The 19,890-nt window shown below is 40.7% G+C and overlaps 1 protein-coding gene across 5 annotated transcripts in view; it reads left to right on the forward strand.

Annotated features, from left to right (window-relative positions):
• The window catches only part of ehbp1 (EH domain binding protein 1), a 208,616-nt gene that overhangs the window by 100,485 nt on the left and 88,241 nt on the right, over positions 1-19,890 (forward strand). For all 5 annotated transcript variants that reach the window (XM_041789429.1, XM_041789430.1, XM_041789431.1 and 2 more), the window contains exons 11-13: positions 6,464-6,642; positions 7,361-7,409; positions 17,329-18,129. In XM_041789429.1, coding sequence (XP_041645363.1) covers positions 6,464-6,642; positions 7,361-7,409; positions 17,329-18,129 — 1,029 coding nt within the window. The remainder of the gene's footprint in view (positions 1-6,463; positions 6,643-7,360; positions 7,410-17,328; positions 18,130-19,890) is intronic.

Raw genomic sequence — 19,890 nt, forward strand, 5'->3', positions numbered from 1 at the left:
AAAACATGCCTTTAAAGTTTATTGCTGAAAAAAAACTCAAGTATTGGATTTTTGCATGTCTAAAACCCCCTCTATTTCAGCCCTTCTCAGAACGAGTCGTTTCTGTGTCTGTGGCTTTAAATTATTGACTCCGCCCCTGACCACACCCCTCTAAGGAAATGGATTCAGCACTCCTGATGTTACAGGCCCTTTTTTCCCAAGTCTAGGACTTGACTGGGATTCGAACCATCAGTCTCCCAGACCATAGCCAGCAGGGTAACCCACTGAGCTATCCAGCATCTCAGCTGGTAGCTGAGAGGATCAGTAGACGAGGGTGGAACTTTCCTCCAAGTGGGGGAGGGCCGGCGGGTGGGGGCGGGTGCTTACACCCCATGTGAGGTCACTAGGTGTAAAATCTGAAAACGGCTTGTTTCAGCACACATTTTCTGAAAGGTGGAGAAAGAGAGGGGGAGAGGGAATGGATTTTTCTGGTACTTGAGGGGACTGTGGACAGGCCAGGGGCACATATTCTTGTTAGAAAAGTCTGAAAAAGTGATTTTTGCAGAATATGTCCCCTTTAAAGTCCCAGTCCCTTTAAAGTAAAATTTAACCTTTATGACTTTACACACTGTACACGTTGGAAAAAAAGTTGCTGTAAAGATGTGAAAACACAGATTTGACTGAATTTCTGATTTAGACTGTCAGAAAGTTGTTCACCTCTTTTCTGGCTTGGTTGAATTTCTCATGGGCAAATAAAGGAACCCATGACATCACCGGGCCCTTTGAGGAATTATCCTGCCCCCCGTAACCCTGCAATGATATAAAAGCAACAAGCAGTTGATCTCAGTACAGTCTGTTGTTAGCTGATGTTACTGCATCCAATGAAAGTTAACAGCCAGTTATATGCTGTATTTCTATTCTTTGTGGCCTATGGGTCATTAAAGGAATCATAACAGAGAGATTTTTTACCAGAAAACAGTAAATTTTATCCTTAACTTCTGGCTCCCTGCCTTTGGCACAGACTCAGAGCCAGGCAGCTGCGCTCTGTTCAGAATTTTTTTTTTTAATTTTAGGGGATCGTATTTCTCATGCGTGGGTGTGGCTTCAGCTCATCCAGCGGATACACCCACACCATCCTAGAGCAGATTTTACTGCATCATTTTTCATGATTTTGAAGCTTAATTTTATAAACTTAGAGATGTTTTTCATGACTGAAATTTGGCCTGGTGGTTCATAACGCAATGGCCTGTCATACAACAAATCCAAAACATTGATTATTTTACAGGGGCTTTAATTCTAAACATACAGACCCAAAGTAATGACATCTTGATTTCTAGCAACCAGATGAATAAAGACAAAAGGATTAAGGCAGGGGACAGCAGCATGAATTGTATTGATTTGATCCACTATGTGGTCTGCCCGAAGGTTTGTTTACAAACCATTTTGTGCAAACCATCTTCATACAGCGACACTCCTGAGTTCTGGCAACTTCATGCAGTTTGCTCTTGTTTTGTGTCTGAATGTGGAGATGAGCCATAAACATCATGCTCTCTGTACTACACACAGTTCCAATTCTGATTAGTGGAAAATTCAGTTAATATGCATCTCTTAACCTCAGTTGGATTGGTTTCACTAACTTTAATACACAGTGGCCCAGACATCCTGATATTTTTATAAATGTGGCCTTCAGTGAAAAAAAAAAGTTAAATTTGTAGAGACCAAACATTATGAGCAAAAATCTAAATAAGTTAAACAGAGCAACAACAACTACTACAGATTTATGGCTAAGTATTTGTACTTTTAGCAGGAACAGCAAAGTAATAAAACAAAGATTATCATGTAACAGTTGAAGTCAGCAGGCTGGGTATCATGATTAACATTTTTAAACAAGATAAATTCAGAAAGGCCAAGGTTGCTGCACTAATGCAGCACCACTAAACATGGTCATTTCAACTGGTCATTTCTCTAGTATCAGAAAACATATTTTGGAGAACTAGCATCTGAGCTACTTCAGGAAAGTGATCACTTTTACATGCGACTTATTTACCAGGACATAGGTTTGCAAGTATGAGTGCCTGTATTAATGTATTTACAATCATTTTATCTGTATGTTTCTGTTCTATCTTTTATTATATCGCTGCAGGGGATCCCTGGAAAAGAGACCTCGGTCCCAGTGAGTTCTCCCTGCTGATATAGAGGATAAATAAGTTTGAAATAAAGAAAATATAGGCAGGACTTCTAATATTAGTGATAGTAGTTAGGGTCAAGCAACTCTTAAGATTAGCGTTGGCATTCCTACAGTGCTAATGACATCCATCCTGCAAAAGTACAAGAATAGTTTACTTCTTTTCATCAACTTCTCAGGATAAAAGTAATCTGAATTTTTTTTGTGACACAAGAGAGATCAGCAATGCCTTCCAAGAACTCATGGAAAATTGTAATCTATGTGTCAACAAGAATGTGAAACCATCTTAGTTTTTTGCACATATTTCCTCAACCTCGTCCTCACCCTTTGCAATATCTTTGAAGTGATTTTTTTTTTTTAGTACTCCTCAGCTCATACTTAAAGTGAATTATTGCCAAGATACTCTAAAAAGTTTTGCAAGTTGTTTTGGCCTAAAAAACTTCAAATGTGACAAAATGTTTAAATCTCAAAACAGCCGTTTAAAGCATCTCTACAGAGGTTTCATTACTTAACTCACTATCAACCTGTAACAGTTTAGTAATTTCCCATATCATGGTTCATCTGCTTTACCCTCATCTTGAACCGCATCCCACCCTCCCAAAATAACATTTCTGACACACAAAAATATCCTCCCGACACTAACAGGAGCCTGGATACTTCCATTCCCAGGTTTTTCCTATCTTGTCATTCAGGCATTGTTGTGAGCTTAACCCCCCTTCTTTCTCTCACATCGTTTTCCCTTCTTCCATTTTTTTCCCCTTTCTTTGCCCCGTCGGATGTATGTTGTTGACACTGAGGCATCAGGAATAATGGAATCTCTTGTCAGTGGCTTGTATTTTTAGCCCAGGCTGTTAGGCCTGTGTATAATAGTAGCAGAGGAGGAGGAAGAGGGGAGGTTATGTGCCACTGATAGTAATGAAGGTTGCCTTTTCATTTTTTTAATATGGAATGCCTGTGGTCCGAGGCAATGCTCCCTGCTAATCCTACCCTCGAGCCCAGCTAGCTACATGGCTGTGTCAGTGTAACACACACACATCCTGTGACATTCACACAGACAGATAAAAGACAAAACACACTACACATACATGTGCACACCTTCCTTTAGGCAAGACAGCCGACTGTTTGATAAGTCAGGGTGCATTTCTGCTCCTCATGAAAATTTCACTCCCCCAGTGTTTGTGTCTTAAGGAAATGCAGCCAGTTTCTGTAAAAGCAGATATGCTATTTGTTCAGTATGTGATGGATGTGGAAGCTGGAGAGTGTAGATGCATTTGTAAACCTTTATCTGGTAATGGAACCATCTGGAACGCCGATTGAGAAAATTACATCAGTTGTGGTTGTGCGAAGCGGGGGGTCATGGCTTGTCATGAGCTGCTGTTGTTGGCTGAAGCCCATGTTGCTTAAAAATGGTTTGACAGGACTATTGATAGAAAAATTAACACATGTATTTTTCACAGTTTCCTACTTTAAATGATGTATTTTGATCTGCTGAAATTGAGTAGATTGACTCTTGACGTGTTAGATACATGTTTACCATTATTTGAATGGAAATGTATAAAAATGAACATTAAGAAGTCTGTATATCCCACTGGCTACTGTATGTTTTCCCTTCTGCTTGACATGTCACACAGGTGTGTATATTTGTGTGAGTGTGTGTTCTCTGCCGGCGAGGGTGCAGGGTCTGCGGCACTGGAGTGTGCTGTGTGTCTAATTGCTTTAATAGCACCTGGTCTCTAATCCAAGGTAATTAGGGCGCTCAAATTAGACAGCTACTTTCAACCCTCACTTGAAAAAGCAGAAAGGGAAGGCCTGGAGGAAGACCACTCCACACTGAAACTCTACAAACACAAACACATATTAAAATGCCCTTTTACAGACACACACTAACAAGGTGACTAATGCAGACGAGTAGAGAAACATATTTAGTGCTGTTAGCTAAGAGGAATGCATACTTCAGTGCTGAAATTGAGGATTTGGATCTCCTTTGGCAGTTTAAACGTCTGATTTTATATTTCTCAAGATTTGCCTGTTAGTTTAAATCTTCTTGAATTACTTATCCTTGTTCATACAGACGTCTCTCCTGCAGAAATGGTTTCTAATCGTTATTGACTTCCTGACTCCTTATCTCTATTTCTTTCTCTCCTTCTTTGTTTTCCTTCCATTTGTTTGAGTGGCACGCAGGCATTGTCGAGGCCACCTAAAACGTGTCTGGAGAAGCTGCAGGGAAAGGTTAAGGCCCTCTTTTAAAGCCGGAAATGTCAAGTGTCCGCCCCTCAGGCTCCCTCTACCGTCTCCCTGTACTAAGACTGCTTTAGGGGCCTGCATTACACACAGACACACACACACACACACACTGGTACAAAGGTTAGAAGTTGCTTTTAGAAATGGCCTCCAGTCTCTTTCATCTGATTTGGCCCTTGTGGCATCGCAGCAGGCTTCAGGCTTTATGGTCACAGGTTAAACCACAAATATAAAAGAGCCAGAAACATCCAGGTGGTTATAGACCACAGTTCATTATTGGCTGTATTTTCTTTCTTTCATTTTGGCGTGCTAACATTAAAAACTTATTTTAGAGTACCATCGTATTGGCTAACAGAAAATAGAAAAAAAAAATAATGAAATTACAGGCTCTAAAGGACTAAAAATATACAAGTTTGTTTGATATTAACCTGAAATTAGGCTTTTTTATAATAGAAAAACTTTGTCTTAGCAGTGCATGTCTCTTTTGTAGTATTACTGTTTTCTTAAACTTCTATTTTACTCTACCTTTATATTCTTGACTTTGCCCCTGGATTACTTCCTGTTATGGTTTTTGAAATGGCTTAAGCAAGCACACCATCACCTAGAAATGCTGCTTCCCCTGGATCTGCAGAGACCAATCTGTTAGTCAGCCGTTAGTTTCATGATCTTGCAGTAGCACTAAGCCAACAACAGAGGGGGTCGGTCGGCCACCACAAGTCATGCTACAAAGCCTCCTACTTAAATTGTAGTGAGCTGTGTTTCCTCCAGGCTTTCACTGTGCAACTTAAAAACTGGGTTAACTTGTTTTTGTGGTCATTATAAGGTTGTGTAATTTCCTTGTTCAGTTTTCACCAGTAAAGGTTAAGCAAAGGTTTGACTAGTAGAGACATCACATGCATTGAGATTAGACATCTCCTGGCTGTGAGAAGAGTGTCATGCTGAAATTTGCACACTGTGGCTGCACACTGTGCTTATTTTGTTAAAGAAGGTAAATAATCAGAGTGACGATGTAGCAGCTCAAATAAAAAAAAAAACATGAGTTTGGTGGTACTCATTCATTTAAGCTGGTCAGAATGTCTTGATATGGTTCTCTGAAGCAGAATTTGTTGTACATGCAGTGGAAAAAAATTCAGTCTTTATTTTCCTTTGTGCAAATTTACTATAATTTTAGATTTCATATTGAGTGTGGTGAAACTGTTTTTAAACATACTGAGTCATGTGATTAAGAAATTCTTTCTGATTAGGTATATGTAAATGCCATTTTATGGTATTTTATTGTTATGTGCTCTTGGATTTTAAACACATTTCACAGTCTTTTTGATCACTGGCCTCTAATGAATTTAATCAAATCTCAATGACATTTTTTGCCATTTCTCTCCAAAATGATCTGAGAGAATTAGCCCATATCTGTCTCTCCATAACCAGATTAGTGAATAGCCAGCTGAATAATAAGAATTGCATTGGTTCTGCTGGCCGTCAAGAGGAGGACCAGTGTCTCTGAGCCACCAAGGATTTGTGGGATTTTGAGTCTGTGAGAGGGAAGGCTCCTAATGGTGAAAGCTTTCAACCCAGATAAGACTTCAAAGGCAGAGCTAATTAATAAGATGTTTACATTATCCATGGTCATACACTGCTTTGTACATGACCCGTCATTATGCTGTGTCTGGATATGTGTGGGTACATGCATGTGTGGGCTCATTGTATGTGAGGAAAGCAAGCTAATTGGATGGGAGGTGACGTATAGGTAAATCATTTTATTAAGAAATGAATAATAAAAGTAAGTTGGAGCTAAGACAGTATATATAATCTCATATGCAACTAAAGTTAGCTTTACTCTACCAAAACCTACAGTTTGGAAAACAGAGGTAATATTCTTTATTACCAGTTGCAAGCATTTTAAAGCCATTAAATGTTCATGTTTTTATTCCTGAAATAAAGGGACTTTTCAGTATGCTTTACTTCATAGTGTTATTGATAATTCTTTAAACTCAAAACATTTTCTGTCCATTTCCATCCTCTGCTACCCCTCCTTTTCCCCTTCTTCCTCTCCATCTGTAGCCCAGCCCTGTCCCGAGCCCAATTCTGGGTGGGAAGCCCAATGCCAGCCAGTCTCTGCTGGCATGGTGCCGTGAGGTCACCAAGAACTACCGTGGAGTGAAAATCACCAACTTCACCACCTCCTGGAGAAATGGGCTGGCCTTCTGTGCCCTGCTGCACCACTTCAGACCCGACATAATGTACGAAACACTCTCACACACTTTTTGGCTTCTTTAATGATATGTTGGCTAAGACAGACAGACATTCAAGGCTTTGAAACGGCCAGATCAAGTTAAAGTCTGTGTCGTGTTCACACAACGTTGTATCGTATTTACACAGCTAACCTGTCAACATGCTGTTCTTGTATCCATCGTTCCTTTCAATGTGTTTGGTGAAGGTGACGGGTGTCCATACCTTTTCATATTGACTAAATTTGAATGTTTTAATATTTGATTACAGAGTTTCATGGTGTTCACCATTTATTATGTAGTCATCCTTGTGTTTATGAAGTTAAGCTTTCAAACGTTTTAGGTATTCAGTCTTTGTGAGCTTCCTTCAATGTTTAGTATGTCATTTTTGTCCTTAACCCTCAACATATGAAAAACCTGCCACCCAATCAAGAGAGCACCCATGAAGATAATTTATCAGACCGGTACTCTGCTGTGTGTGTACACATCTGTATATGTGTGTGTTTGTGTGTGTTTATTCTGCACTCCGGTGTATTATTTTTACATATTTTCCACTCTATTAGTTCTGTTGATTGCACTGCTATGAAATTGCATGTTACAGTTCTAATGCCATTACATGCGATGCATATTTAAACACTACTCTTTCTCTGCTATCGCTCTCTCTTTCTCCCTCTCTCTCTTTATTTTCCTCTTCTTTCCTCCCCTCCGACCCTCCCCACTGTTCTTCCAGAGACTACAAGTCGCTCAATCCTCAGGATATTAAAGAAAACAACAAAAAGGTAAGAGGCAGCCACCGCTGGGCCCTTCACACCACTTAGCTCCCACCCATCCAGCTCTCCATTTGGCCTTATTTAGAGATCTGCCATTAATCCTCACACACAGTGTGTGTGTTTGAGGGGGAGAAGCTGGAAACGCACATGAAGGCAGCTAAATACATGTACTCACATTAAAACACACGCACTTCAGCCAGGATTTTGTAATTAGAGTTTTTGTAAGATGCTTCCCCTGCTGTGACATGTGGGACATAACTTAAGTCACCTGGCTGAGGAGAGATGAAATCATAACCCAGATGCCTGCTGGGAATTTTGGGTTGGTCTGTATATAATTAGAGAATATTTGCTTTGTGTTGATTTGTTTTGTTTGTATCTAAATTTGTGGTTTAAAGATAATGCGGGAGGAGGGTTGTACATTTTAAAATTTGTGAAAGGGAGATCGGAAATTCCTCTCCATAGCCTCCCTAAACTCCTCCCACACTCTGAAGCTGAAGCCCTCTAAGCCACCTGGTACCTGTCTGCTGTTTCCAAAGACCTCTTAGCTAACCAAGCCAGAAAGGCCTCCTTCTTCAGCCTAAGAGCTTCCCTTACCACTGGTGTCCACCAGTGGGTTCTAAGGCTGCCACCACGACAGGTATCGGTGGTCTTCTGGCCACAGCTCCTAGCAGCTGCTTCCACAATGGAGGCTTTGAACATGGACAACTCAGACTCCATGTCTCAGCCTCAAACAGGATGTACAAGAAGTTCTTCCAGAGGTGGGAGATGACCCACCTACTCACCACCTGTGGGTCCCAGGGACTCACTTCTTTAAAAACCTAGCAACTTATAGCTATAGCACTGTTCTTCCAAACTAACTGTGGTCAGTGTTGGTAAAGTATAACAGACGTACTGGTTTTATGTGTGTCCAATCTTACCAAATTACATATACAGTGTGCATCCAGTCCTAGAGCTAAACAGAATTACTATTCACACCTTATTTCCTCTTTGCCCTGTGTCGTCATATCTGCACAATCTCTGTCGGAGGTGCACACCCGCACACATTACCATTTTCCCTCTTGCTCTTGGCGTGCACATTTACCTTTTCTGTACACAAAATGCACACTGCTGTTTCCTTTTCACTCTGTCACTACACACTACACACTCTCTCACATATATATACACACACTGTCGTCTGTCCCTTTTTGGCCCTAAGGGCTACACAGAACGATATGTGTTGGGTTCCTGCAGCTTGATTTCCTCTTCTCATACACACTCTGGCTCAGCGATAACCTCTGGTGGCCCTGTTAGGCATGAATGCTACCCTGTTGACAATAACCACAGTGGAGGGAGAAGAAGAGACCCAATCCCATATCTGCTAACTGCCCCTCACCCCCCTCCAGGTGCTCAAGTAGCCCTGAAGAAATTGGTTAGATATAAGAAATATGGGAATATGCCATAGAAGGTGATACTTGGTGAATAGCTGCAGCACTGTATCCAGCGTGCTGAGACCAGCCTCTCTGTTAAGATCTACAGCAGCTCCTGATGTACTTATGGGCAGGCAAGCTGGGCCTTAGTAAAGTATAGAGGAGACACAAATGGATATCATCTAACTGCTGCAGTCCTCGTGTGGCCTTTGACAATCTATATGTTTGTGTGAAATAAAGTAGTTATGACCAGTTATATGCTTGTAAATACATTTGAAGTTGAAATGTAGAGACTGATTTTTTAAAGCTTCCAACTGCAAAATACAACTGGTGAAAAAAAACTAAAAGCTTTCATATAAAAAAAAAAAATCATTTATGGTTTTTATACAAACTTGTGATCATACTTTGTGGACAGAACAATCCAAGCTGTTGTCACTTCCATTTCATGCAAAGTATGTTGGCTCACAGTGAGCACTGCTTAACTTGATTCAGATAAGGCTATCTAACTGAGCAACATATCTACAAACTATGACTGTTAGCATTAGTGTGATTTAATGCTGTTTTATGGTTAAAATTAGGGTTAAGACATTGTCTTTGATAATATACTGACCAGTAATCAGGTGTAATGCAGAGACCGTTTGCTTCTACAGTGCTTAACAAATTTATTAGACCACCTGTCATATTTGTCTCAGAGACCATCCAGCATCATGAAGTGCTTTTATGCGGACTCTTTCATTTTCAGTGAGCTCTCCACGTTTTACCATTTTGAACAGGAATGAGGAATTTCAAACTCACCTTTTTATACACAAATTTGAGCGGGCTCACTGTGCTTCTCTGAGAAGTCAGAAATTAATCAAGCATAACATTCAACCACTAAAACTCATTTTTCTGTTCAGGAATGCAAGTAAATAACTATAATTTGATATTTTAATCAAGAAATAATAATGTGCTTTACTATTTTTGCAGTTTTTTGTAAATCAGTAAAGATGAAAATTCATGGATAACAATAATAATTATATTTTAGCATTAAAATATCATTAGGGTTAAAGAGCTTCTACATATTGGTGTATTAACCATAGCAGAAACAGAGAAAATGATTTTGGTAATTATCAGTGCTGTTAATAGGGCAGCTGTGGCATGAACCTTACTTTGGGTGGTGGTCTGATAAATTTGTTAAGCACTTTATATTTGCCCATGGTGTGGTAACATGGACAAAATAACTGAAATGTACAGCCTTTACTAAAACAGAAATTCACTACAGATAAGAACATACAAAAATGGCTCATACGACATGCACCAGCAGAGATAATCGTATTATTTCAAGATTCTCACTTTGTAAAGATAACCCATGAAAGTGACTAATGATTATAATTTACCTACCATACCAAACAAGAGCAAGCCAGCACTATGTAGTCGACAGCAGATATGTATTTCAAGGTTCTAATAAGTCTGAAATTGTGTTTTTCCCTATATTAGTTCCTAAATTAACTTCCATGTATAGCATAGCAAAATGCATGTATAAACTAATGTTTATATATTATAGTGATGTTATGGCAGCAGGAGCAGTTCAGTGGTTATACATAAATCATATGTGGTGTTGATAGTGACTATGATTGTTAAAGCCAGCGGGTTCAGGTGAAAGGAAAGAGAAGTAATTCAGTGTCTAGTTTCATGTTACACCCTGAAGGTGTTGAACAAGAGAAGAACGAGCTCACAGTGTTACATGTAAGAAAACAGAAATCACTAACACCAAGCACTGGCTCAAGCAGCATAGTTCAGCAGGTCAAAAGACCCCAAAGAGCAAACAAAAGATTGAGAAAAGAAACATGCTAGAAAGAACAGGAAAGAAAGACAGAACATTTTAATAGGAAAATCAAAATGTGTGAAGAGCAGAACAGAAGAAGGTGATGAAAAGAGACTTTCTTTCAGTCCACAATGCTGTAGAGAGCTGCTTCAAAGGGAGTTATTAGAATGTATAGAATTTATTGAATGGACAGCAGAAATGGAAATGTGTAGAAACGACAACTATCTCTGCTTTTCAAGGCTAGTTGATAGACATGCCCCCGCCTCCTTTCACAGTCTATCTGTGAAGAGTGATTGCAATGAGCTCAGACTGAGCTGAATTATGACAGATAAGGACAATCAATACTGAGGCAATGGTGAGAAAAAAGGTGAGAAGTGAATATTTAGAACATTAACAACCTTTGAAATGATTCATTATTAATGGAGGGATTTCTATAAAGACTGTGGATCATGTGTGTCCACATGTTTATTTACTGATACTGAGTGTTTGGAGTGCTCGCTCCTCTCTCCTGTCTCTCCTGTCTCTCTAGCCAGTGTGCTGTATTCTGTGTGCGTGTGTGTGTAATGAGGCCAAGGAGAAGTCATTTGCCATGCCATCTGATAGTGAAGCACCAAGCTCCAGGCCAAAGCTCCCCAAGCTCAGCTGTGAGGGGTGGGGCAGAGGGAAGGGGGTGTTGGTGATTGACGACGATAGATAGCTGTCAGTCACTAGGCAGGAGGGAAGGGGTTTATGGGGGGTTGCAGAGGCCTGGGGCAGGCCATGCTGACATTTAGTCCAGACCAAAAGCTTTGTCACTCAGATGAGATGAGAAAACTGGAAACATTATATTCGTGCTGGACAAATGGGTTCCGCTAACCAGTGGGTATCAAGAAATGTAGAAGATCAATTATATTGTGAGGGCTGTTTCAATTGTTACCAACAGAGCATAAAAATATTACTATTTGTGTTTAGAATGGTTGTTTTATAAGGTTTCATAAAAGTATTGGGGTTAGTTACTAAATGTCTAAACAGCTATTCAATTAGATGAAACTTTCAGTTGTCCCTTGCTATGTTGATAATGTATTTATTAAGTGCTTCCCAACCAGGAATGGAACATAACTAACTGCAGTGCATACATTTTCAGACCTTTTGCAAAAACACTTGAATCGTAGCTCAGGTTGCTCCCATTTCTTTGGTCTTTGTTGAGATGTTTCTACATCTTGATTGAAGTCAAGCGGTGGTAATCTAAATTGACTAGACCTGATTTTGAAAGGCACATTTCTCTCTGTAGGAGTCCTCACAGGTGACAGTACATATCAGAGCAAAAACAAAGTCATGAAGTCAAAGGAACTACCCGTGGGGCTCAGAGACAAGATTGTTGCAGGGCAAAGATCTGGGTAAGGCTACAGAAAAAAGTTTTGCTGACTGAGGCTCCCAAGAGCACAGTGGCCTCCATAATTCATTAATGGAAGAAGTCTGGCACAGAGCTGGGTCTCCAGCCAAACTGGGGATGAAGGGCCTTGGTTAGAGAGGTGACAAAGTCCCTGATGCTCTAGCGATGCTGTGTGGAGATTGGACAAAGTCCCAGAAGGACAACCATCACTGAGGCCCTCCACTGATGGGCTTATGGCAGAGTGGTTCAGTGCACATGAAACACATGAAAGCTTGCTCAGAGGTTGCTCCAAATTAAAGCCCACCTGCCTTCATGCACCTCTGTTCCCACTATCATGGGGATTGCCAAAGGTTCTGTCTGCTCTTAGGTTGTCAAATTTACATTTGTACATACCTTAAATCAGGATAAAACCTCCTAATGAAGGGTTTAGAAGTGGGTCTGATAATAAGAACAAGTATGTGTGGACCTATTGTGTTGGGATGTTTAAAGAAAAAATGTCAAGCTTTCACCATAACAGAGACATAGACTGGAATGGATTTCAGAGATGAACTTTATGTCGTCTTCCCTACTCTGAGAGATTTGACTTATTATCTTCAAGGTTTTTAAATAATATAACATTTTGTGACATCATCCTGGAGGAAAAACACAGTGATAATACATATTTTTATGGTTGTTGATGGATCCCACATCAAGGAAAACAATCAAACATGACCTTGCTAATAGCAGGTTTAATCTGTGTTGCCAATGAGTGATATTTCTTCTCTTTCTGTGCCATATAGCTCCATTTGTATTATTTTTGAATTTGTATGTGAGATACACATTTTCCTCTTGATTTATTAACACTCAAAAAATGTGAGATAACAAAATGGCTTTGTCTTTTATCTGCAGTTGCACATGCTGCATGCTCATTTACCTTCAAACAACAGGTCCTCCCTCAGAAGTCATCAGTGTCTCACTATGACATGACCAGCGCTCAACAAGCTGAGAGATCATATAGGAAGAATAAATCATGGCGCTGAGGTCAAAAAGACTGCAGCACATGTCAAGACTTACATCGACCCTGAAACAAAACCCAGCTTGAGAGCCCCCCCCCAGCTCTCACATTCTTCCACTCTCACTCTTTTCTCTTTCATTCTTTCATTCTGTCCCTATTGAACACAAAGTTGTCGCTCTCTTTCACAGCCTACCCTGGGCGAGAGGGGAACAATGCAAGCACACTTTGCTCCCCTGAATACTTGTTAGAAACCCAATCAGGCCCTCTTATTCCCCATAGTCTTTCTTTACTCACTTTCTCTTTTCTTGTACACTCCCTTTCTGCCAGGGGAAGGAGGGGGAAACTTAACACAGCTCGCTGTTAAGGCAAACTCTTCTCTGTTCTCCCTTTTCTGTTTCTCGCTGTCAGGTCTTTATTACTGCCTCGTCTCTGCAAGCACAAACACCTACTTTTCAATAATGGAAACACATAAAAGAGGCGAGAGTGAAAGGGACTCCTCCTAACAAAAGACATCGTAATTGATTGTAAATTGAGAAACATCTTTCTGTTAAACCACTGTCTTACTCTGTAAGTCTTTCCCGTCTGATTTTGTGTCACCATTTGTCTTTCTATCATGTAAACAATACAGTTGAGGAAAAACTTAACTACTTAAACAAAAAAAAAAACTTTCTGAACTCTGAGCTTTCAAAAAACCTCACACAAATTTAAGCCAGATTACGTATGAATGCCTCTGAAATATTTAATTCAACCAAATGTTGAACTGTATTCCATAACTCACGTCATCATTAACAGACCGTTACTACATGTGCCTTGTTGGATGTGATTGCAGTATATGAAGAAATCAGCATGAGATCACTAAACATAACAAAGCTGCGATGAAACTCACATGTAATGATGAATGGTGGATGTTTTGACTCTGCAGGGGAGCGTGTGAATGTAGCAGCAACGTGGTATCTGTTTTTGTGGGGGGGTTTTTTTGTTTTTGACCCATTCTGCTGTAGCAGTGTACCTCAAGCTGAAGCACCTCATTTCAGTGTGAGAAAGTTAGACTTCAGTTGCCTTCAGGTTGTGATTGCTAATGAGCATTGAAAAAACTTTGATCTACCAGCTAATTTTTATGGATATTTAATCATTAGGAGCTAGGCATTGACTAGTTACAGGTTAAGTGGCATGTAGAGGGCAGAATAAGAGGCTGTGCACTATTCTAGGAGGGGATTTTTAAGGTAACATTGCCTGTTGATGTGCATGTGCACAGTTTCATGGATATAAATTATTTTTTGCAATTGCCAGTTTTAGGTTTTTGGGGAACAAACACTCATAGTATGAATTCTATGCACTGTATTATGAACAAAACCCCTAAATTCTTGATTGTAAGCAAGAATCCAACAGGAATCTACTGGTGCTGAAGTAGGTCTGTAGAAGACCTACTTCGTTGAATCCTATTCGCTTATCAATTGATTTGGCCATAATAAAAAAAGCCCTTTTAAATATTTCCGTATTCATTTTTTTTGTACATTTTTGTGTTTGGAGTGCCTGGTTTACTCTTTTTATATTGGACTTTATTTTCCCCTTTTCTCCAAGAGCACCCAACTTTGTTTTACAATTCCTGGACTTCAGTCATATATGAGCAGCCAGTCATCCCCCTTTGTTCCCAAAGAAATTCCACTTTTTCGACTTATTTGACCTTTCAATCTTGCTTATAACTTTGTTTTTTCTTGTTCACTTGTGCAAGAGATTAGCCATCATCAATTGTTTTCACTGATGAATTCCAGACAGTTTCAGGAGAATAAGGCAAGGGATTACCTTTTCAGCATTCAGCAGTCAGCAGGAGATTCTTGCACCCTTAGTTTAAGTGAGGCCTAGAGCTTAGATAGAGCATACAAGACAGGAGAGGACTTTTCTGGACTGAAGGCTTTTTATAAATTTATGCCAATATATTGCCATGATATAAGCCATGATTCAGACTAATCCAATAAAGAAAGGGTGCAAATAGCATTAAAATTGGACTGTCAGCATTAATGCATTAATTACAATTACTCATGGTTCATAGTAAGGGTATCAATTTTTTTAATCACAATGATTCACTTGCTTTATTTTCCCTTTAAGCACACATAGGTTAAGCCACTGCAGTGTCTCCATTCATCCACAGTGGTGTAAAAATGTGGACATCACTGCTTCTCAGTGCCCCATTTTCCTTAAACAAACCTTACAGATGGCTCAGTGGACCAGTCAAAAGTCATCTGCACCTTGTAATATCAAACAGTCACCTTTTATTGTTCTCTTGAATCCCTTTCGATATGTAATAGTTTACTTCTTCTGTGGTAAAGTTCACGTCATATTTTTTTTTTCTTTTTAATTAAAGCAGGTCTGCATCCAAGCTGGAAGTACATAACTCTTAGTTTAAGTATGAAAATCCAAGATTTAACACTAACATCTTTAAATGCAAAACAATAGGGTACTATGACAAAAGGGAGAGTGATTCACTACAGAAATACAGTTATTAATTGCTGCTGGAGATATGAATCATTTGACAGTCCTACATTAAACAAATAAGATGAGAGTAAAACGAAGACTTTGAGCAGTTAACCTACCTTAGTAGCGTACTCAGTCTGACTGAGGGGCTGAGATCAACCTTAGATGGCGGCTTTTCTGGTATCTGAGCATTCAAGTAAGAGTCTTTCAGTCCTTGGTCTTTCAGGTCTTACCTTACTCTTGTGAGGCCTGGATGTTGACCAATGGCCAGAGGCACTTGCTGGACTTCTTTATGACAGCTTCTCTTCTGCGCATTTTTTGGTATCATTGGCAGGACTATGTGTCTAATGCTGATGTGGTCAGGACAGTAGGCATGGGAAGGGTCAGCTGCCTGATACCTAGCTTACCATTCTGGATGCTTAGGACCCGGTGGGCTGGTCCAGACTCCAGTGGAGACCTAAGCATCGTGGAGGGGGCAGCTGGGAGGATACTTTGAGAGATGAGGCATGGGCCTCGAAAATGGCCATCAGGAGGCCAGACCAGTACAGGACCAAGGCTGATGCAGCGAAGTGCTTAACCAGCGTCTGCTCCCATACCTGACCTGTAGCTCATCTCATTAAGTGATTGTGCTACTGTATTCTGAGTAATATCCAGATATGTTTAATATTAAAGTACACATTTTTGATGTGCGATTGTGAGCTGTGCAATTGTTGTTTTGCTGCAGTAGGGGTTTTGTGTAAACCAAGACAAGAGTGATCACATTTCTTTTGCTACCCACGTGGTATCACTATAACTGCTCTAGCCCTTTATATCTAGTGTAATTCAAATTCTTATGTTATTTAAGAAAGCGTTCTAGTGCAGGATTGTGATTGATAGTTGGTAGACGTCCTGTGGAAATTGCTGTTCATGTTCTGATGCAGAAATGGAAATTATTCAAGTTTGAACAAAGACACTGTTTAAGATAGCTCCTTGATTCATTGACTTGAACCAATACATGCTTTATGAACCTACCCTGGGGTTAATAAAAGTTAAAAAAAATGTGAGGAGGGGTTGTCAAAGTCAGAGAAAGAGACAGAAAAAAGGAGAGATTGATAGACTGGTGAGATCTATAAAGGCAGTGAAACAAATGAACACTGCAACAGGTTGGAATTAGATGAACACTATCAGGCAGGCCCGATACAAGCTCTGATACCTGCAAGAGATGGATGGGGAGGTAATGTGTGTGCGCAGGAACAGAGGTGGTGTCTGTGAGTGTGCTGTTAATCTATTTATTTACCTGTCATTGGTTGCGATAATGGTTTTCATCCCTTCCTTCTCTCTCTCTCTCTGTCTCAGTCTATCTGGTGATGGGGGATTGGGTTTCGTGTGTCGTTTGATAATCAAACCTGTATTTTCTCATCAGGCTCTAATCAGACCAATTACACGCGTGACAGAGAGCGTGGGCAGGTTGATGCAGGGGAGTGATAAGAGGACAAACACATAAACACACACTTTGGGATTAAGCGCTCTGTCTTGGGATATCTGCGTCTCTTATCAGAGACAACCATCCCTGACATGACCTGTCAGCAGCCATGCCAAAGATGTCTCTAATGCACAAACATATATATAAGAGCGCACACACGCGTGGGTCATGCATGTGTCACACTAAATAGTAACCATGTCTGGAAAGAAACCTGATTTCTCCTGCCTCATACACCATGCCAGTCCTTATCCCTCTTAGTCCTTATTGTATGGAGCACTTGTCTTTGTTTTATTCTAGCTTTTTGAATCTGTAAACTATTTTATTTCCTACAGATATCTGTATTCAGCATGAAATAGTTTCCATGGTGTATGAATGAGTAACTGAAAGCTTTCATAATTCTGTGTTTTCTTTCTGGCAGGCATACGATGGGTTCGCAAGCCTTGGTATCTCCCGTCTCCTTGAACCATCAGACATGGTGCTACTGGCCATTCCTGACAAGCTGACAGTGATGACCTACCTTTACCAGATTCGGGCCCACTTCTCTGGGGAGGAGCTCAACGTGGTGCAGATAGAGGCCAACAGCAGTCGCAGCACCTACAAGGTGGGCGACTTTGAGACGGATACAAATGCCTCCATAGACCAGGACAAGTTCTACGCTGAACTGAACGACGTGCAACATCGAAAGACTAATTTCGCCGGTACTGAGTCTAATGGCACTAAAGTCACTGAGGAGGAGGCGATAGAACCAGGTTGGAAGGATGAAGAAGGAGCAGTGAGCTTGCCAGCAGCAGGGCCTTTACAGTCCCCCCCTTCCATCCCTTCACCATGCACAGCATTAGCAGACTCAGCGACAGACTCGGAACGCGGTACACAGTCGAGTTCTGAGGACAGAGGGAGTCTACTCAAAGCCAACACTTTGGACCTCAGTGAGTTACCGCAGAGGGTAGAGAGAGAAATGGAGAAGGAGAGACAGCAGAAGAAAGACATGGGAGGGGAAAGAAGGGAGGGTAGTACAGAACCAGGGTCCCCCACCAGGAGATGGCCCCCCTCTTCCTTTTCATCATCCTCTTCTCCACCTCATCAGAAACTGGGATTCTCCTATAACAGGGATGCAGACCTTATAAAGAAGAAGAGGGCAAGTCTGCGTCACTCAGAGTCTGAGCCCGCCTCTGACACCAGCTCTCCTTCAGTCAACCACACAGACACGCCTCCTAAACAGGTAAACAAAAAAAATCAGCATAGATTGATAAGATGAATAAAGTCCCAGAGTTTTTCACTGAATCCCATAATTTACACAATTTACTTCACTGAACATACTTTTCACATAATTTTTTTAATCTAGTAAAACTCTAGTGGATAAAATAGAGAAGTTTTTCTCCAACGTGTGTTTGTTTGTTTTTTTTGTGCCAGCAACTGAGCAAAATTAGCTTGCTGCATTTAAGTTAATTTTATTCATAGCATCTGTTATTATTGCTTCTAATACAATTTATAGATTTTATATCACACCATTGTTGGGGGTTGATGTTTTTCTGTGCTGCTCTTTACAACAGTAATAAGCTTCACTTTATACATTAAGAGGTAAATCTTGGCCAGGAAGGTTTTTAATCTGAATGAGGTTTTCCCTAGAAATGCTTACTGTTGAAATTTGTATTAGTCAGCTCAGGGCCCAACCAAGGTACTTTTACAGAGTTCACATCTTAAAATCTATGCAAAATCTGACAGGGAGATAGGAGAGAAGAAAGTATAGCATTAGTGGGACATTATTTGTTTAAATCAATGGAAAGCTCATTTAACATTCAGTAAAAAATATTTGCATATAACTGTCTCACAGCTAGTTATAAATCATAGACGTTAAGATACCTCAGGCTCTGCTTCTATGATGTAGATTAATTCCCATCCTTTCACTTAAGTCAGGCATTACCATTCTGACAGCGATTACCTGCAGGTTCCTGCCTTGCCCCTAAATGGGTCGTTGAGGTTTTTATCCTTGCACCGTGGCTTTGATTGAAACTTTCACAGTGACATCAGTCATAAGACAGAGGATGCGGTGAACATTCATTCCTTCCCATCCTTCACTAAGCTATAAATCCTGACCTCACTGATGCCATTGCAGAGATGACCGTACCAAAATTGTCCCGTTCTGCATTAGATGTTGTCGTCAACCTGTCTCGTTGTTGAGACCTAGACACGTCAAGTCCGGGTCCTTAACATGTGGCGACTACAGAAGGCGCCCAGGAGAACCCCCTGCTTTGACATTTCATTATATTTTTCATTATATTTCTCATCCCCTCAGTTGATGGCAGTTGGCGCCGTGACTGCTCAGGCGTGGCGACGCTTTGCGCGGTGCACACCTCATCTCTCCTCACACACGCACTGGCTCACACCTGTATGCACGTGCGCACACAGTTACAAAGAAAGACACACATTGAATACATTCCTGCCTGCGTCGGTTAACCCCAGATTACCGCTTCCTGTTTACAAGTCGAAAGGTCACGGGGCAGGCGGTGGGGCGGCAGGGGGGTTATGACAGCTATGACACCCCATTTTGATCTGCTGTTATCTAGTTAGCGGGGATGCATCCTCGCCTGCACCCAGGCCAGATTTGAGTTGTTGAAAGGATAAATATGTTTCAGTGTTATAAACAGCTTGGTTGTTATGTTATTCTGTTAAGCCAAATGTAAAAGCTCTGTTTGCCCTGTTTGCACCCCCTCATAATACAGCCAGGATTACCCTGCAGATAAAACTCTAAGCTAGGTGTGTGTTTTCCTTTCTTTTCAAAGCCGTCATGCTCTCCACACCACTGGACCCAGACAGGGCTGTGAGCCCAGCTGTAGGCTGGCCTTTAATGCCAAAGTGCAGACCCTGCATATCATAGGGGGGATACCCTGGGTCATTTTTATTTCTTCTTCCCCACCTGTTTACTATACTATATAAATGTTTAAGATGTTTGTATGTAAGGTTGTTGCTCCCAGTCAGCATG

The sequence above is a fragment of the Cheilinus undulatus genome, linkage group 6 (assembly GCF_018320785.1).
Source record: "Cheilinus undulatus linkage group 6, ASM1832078v1, whole genome shotgun sequence".
Taxonomy (NCBI): Eukaryota; Metazoa; Chordata; class Actinopteri; order Labriformes; family Labridae; genus Cheilinus; species Cheilinus undulatus.